The sequence below is a fragment of the Doryrhamphus excisus genome, linkage group LG13 (genome assembly GCF_037039965.1).
Source record: "Doryrhamphus excisus strain RoL-2023G ecotype Guam linkage group LG13, RoL_Dexc_Guam_v1.1, whole genome shotgun sequence".
Lineage (NCBI taxonomy): Eukaryota > Metazoa > Chordata > Actinopteri > Syngnathiformes > Syngnathidae > Doryrhamphus > Doryrhamphus excisus.
The window spans coordinates 14,632,807-14,636,443 of NC_136369.1; the positions used below are offsets into that span (position 1 = coordinate 14,632,807).

A 3,637-nucleotide genomic window follows, 5' to 3' on the forward strand; every position below is an offset into this window, starting at 1 on the left:
AATTGCCACAAAATACGTATTTTCAGTGATGTTCATTGTTAGCTAGTTAATATTAATATGTCTTCTCACGCTAGAATTCACAGAAAAGGGAAATCAATAAGTGTTCATGTTTCATATAAGGATTGTGAATGACGGGCAACATTCCCCAAAAGTGCAGTTCCCCTTTAAGGCTTTGGGATTTGATCACGATGAGCATCTGATAAATTGCCTCAAAATACGTATTTCCAGTGATGTTCATTGTTAGCTAGCTAATATTAACTCGGCTAGAATGCACAGAAAAAGGAAATAAATAAGTGTTCATGTTTCATATAAGGATTGTGAATGACGGGCAACATTCCCCAAAAGTGCAGTTCCCCTTTAAGGCTTTGGGATTTCATCACGATGAGCATCTGCGAGAGCCAATCAGCGATGTTCGACCCGCCCCCAATCCGTCCACCCCCTCTCCATTGCAGCCTGTCACAGCGCACATCACTTTTACGCGCACACACGAGCCGTGAAGGCGCTTTGGGGGCATTTAAACATCATCCACTGGACCGAAGTGGACACAGGCAATACGAAAAAGGCGAATGGATCTCCATGTCGAGGGGGGAGAGCTTTTTTCTCTTTCTAACATTGCATGACGCCCCTCGTCTTTTCAGTGAATTATCTTTGAATATATGGACTTGTTATTGTAATTGTTTTGCTTCTCCACCTGTAGCTGAGTGTGGATATTCCTTAGCAAAAGCACACTGTTGGATTATTGCGCATCCGTGCGTAAAAGGAGAGGGGAAAGGTTAAATCCATTCAAGGCTGCCAGTAGAGCAGCATGGATAGAAAGGAATTTGTACTCACCTAGGAGACAAGTGGTCCATCCCGGGAGCTCGCCATTTCTCTCTCGTTTGTCATATTCCTGCGGAGGAAGAAGAGGAAGAGGAGAGCGTCGGTGAGCAGCCATGGGCAAAGAGGAGTGTAAAACTATGCTGGACGCTCTGAATAAAGTGACGGCCTGCTACAGACACCTGGTCATCGCTCTGGGCAGCACCTCGGACTCGCAGAACTTACGCGAGGAGCTGAAAAGGACCCGCAAGAAGGCGCAGGAGCTGGCCGTGGCCAACCGGACTAAACTCACGTCCCTGCTCAAAGACAAGAGCATCAGCAAGGAGGACCGCGCCGAGTACGAGCGTCTATGGGTGCTCTTCTCCAGCAGCATGGACCTCCTGGAGGTGGACATGAAGCGGTCGCTGGAGATAGGCCAGGACTTCCCGCTCAAGGTGCCTACGAGGCATTTCATTCAGACGGGAATGACGGGAAGCACCAGCACCGTGGCCGCCCGCGCCATGAGCGTGCAGAACATGAAGTACGAGGCCGACAGCAACATCGACACCGCCGACCTGCGGGACCTGCAAGCCGAGATCTGCCAGGTGAGCCAGATGATGGAGGAGATGGAGATGAAGGTGCAGGTGGCGCCGTGGGCCGTGGAAGCCAAACAGGAGGCGGGCGCCGAGCTCAAGTCCAACATGAGCGTAGGAAATTCCTCCGTGGGCGTCATCTCTATCTGCGAGGAGGAACCCAAGGATGAGGAGGGAGGAGGAGGAGGCGGCGGGGACGCCGGCTTTGCGTCCATCTGCGCCGTGGTGGTCTTCTTTGTCATCGTCACTGTGGCTGTGGTTCTAGGCTATCTGGTTATCAACATGTCCTGAACGTCAGTAGGCCTACCCACAAATGACAAAAAACGTGGTGGGTAGGTTACAATGTCAGCACACTGAGTGATGTCCTATTTTCATATTTATATTTCCCTTGCAAAAGTGCACAAACAACAATTTCCGTCACAAATCAAGTATTATACGAAAACATGGTAACATTACGAGAATCAATTTCTCCAGTTATCAGCGGGTAAGTCATAACATTATGAGAGTAAAGCATATAGTCATATATTACAAGAAAAAAATCACAATGATTAATAACATTACGTGAAGATGCCAAACTTGTTATTAATTATGTTATTAGGACTAAACCTCCTTAAGAGAAAACAAAAGTCTACTATCACTCAAAAAAGTTGTAATTTTACGAGAATAAAATGTCAGTATCATGTAAGTCACTGTGCGACAAGACTAACATCGTACTCTTCCAAGTTTTTGCTATTCCAATGAGAAAACGGTGTCATTTACGAAAATAAAGTTGCATTGTTATAAGTAATATTCTTAAAGGGATAGGCACATTAAAGTCATAACATACGAGACTCATGTCGTAAAGCCCTAGCATTACCGTACTAAAGTCGTAATGTCACGAGAATAAGGTTGTAGTTCTCAGGTTGTGCCAAAACTACTGTGTTGTAGTTTCTTCTATTTATACTAAATCCGCACGTTCATGCTAATAATATTGACATTATGCTTGTAAAATGACAACTTTTTAAGTTAAGATGTTGCGATTCTATTGCAGCGTTATTCATAGAAAATGTGGACTCCCCCCGGCATAACATTACAATGTCATTCTCGTATTTTTTGGGATATTTTACATTTTCATGGTTGTCACTTTGTTTTCGTAATATTTTGTTTTCCTTACACTCTTTTGACACAATGTCACCAAAATTGCTCTGATTCGTTTTCCTGGTTATGGACCCACATGTTGCTGGGCAGAACTTTTTGTTAAAACTGGCACATACCAGCCATGCCTACTAACAAAACTACTACATAAACATCAGCATAATAATGATGAGAACTGTTTTATTTTACTTTATTTTGCAAGTGAATCACTACTTAAAAGAAATCTGCTGTTCTCTGCCCTAATGTATCAGAGGACAAAAACTGTGGAGTAAATATGATGATTTGTAAAAACATTTGCACTAGATGTAAAACATTTAGAAGGTGGAGATAACGGGTATCAGGTACATTGTGAGATAAAGCAGGCCTGCTTCTAGGGTTTAGGGGTTTGTTTATTTTTGGAAACAGGGGCAGAAAGCAAAGAAGAAAAAAAAACTACAAGGCAGTGTGTGGCCATCAGGATTTATGCAAACAACACGTAATCCAAGTGGATTAGCAGGGGAGCTCATGCAGAAACATAGCCTACTGTTAAGTATTCCCATTGACAGGCTAAAAGATTCCTTACATGAACAAATAGCAAATGCGGCCATCTGATAAAGTTGTGTGTTTTTGAATCTGCACTATTCCGCACATTCTCGCCATAACACGTTACGTAATCCACAATAAAATCAGATATTTGTAGATTCTGTAAGTTCACTGAATGCTTTGCTCCAATATCAGGGTTTTCTTGTAAAAACAGTGTTGAATGTATACATTGCAAAATGTATGAATAGATGTTTTGTACAGACAGTCTTCTTGTGTCAGATAATGTACATACAATCAAGTATATTTATTATAATAAAACAATGAAATGCACAAAGAGCTGTTTGGAGATACATGGATTCAGAGGTCTCTTTCAAAAATAATCTTTCTGGTTTTAAAAGTGCCAGAAGTCAAGCCTTAACTTTGTAATCACTGCAAAGCTGGTGGCTTCTCGTAGGTATTTTAAGCATATGACGATTATTAACTTGGACGTAACCACCTTAAGTTTAAATGGTGTTCAATTTTCAATTGGAGGCTCTTTATCTGTCAGCCTGCCTGGCTAATGGTTTTACTTCTAAGAGTATTTGAGTATTCCT

The 3,637-nt window shown here is 42.5% G+C and overlaps 1 protein-coding gene across 1 annotated transcript; it reads left to right on the forward strand.

The window, feature by feature from the left end:
* The first annotated feature begins 477 nt into the window (after positions 1-477).
* On the forward strand, positions 478-3,436 carry LOC131139408 (regulator of G-protein signaling 9-binding protein). The gene has a single exon (XM_058089024.2). The coding sequence runs from the start codon at positions 933-935 to the stop codon at positions 1,677-1,679; it is 747 nt and encodes a 248-aa protein (XP_057945007.1). The 5' UTR covers positions 478-932; the 3' UTR covers positions 1,680-3,436.
* The last annotated feature ends 201 nt before the right edge of the window (positions 3,437-3,637 follow it).

What these genes read in the sequence shown, in the direction of transcription:
- LOC131139408 (XM_058089024.2), top strand. Translation starts at nt 933, where the DNA reads ATGGGCAAAGAGGAGTGTAAAACTATGCTGGACGCTCTGAATAAAGTG.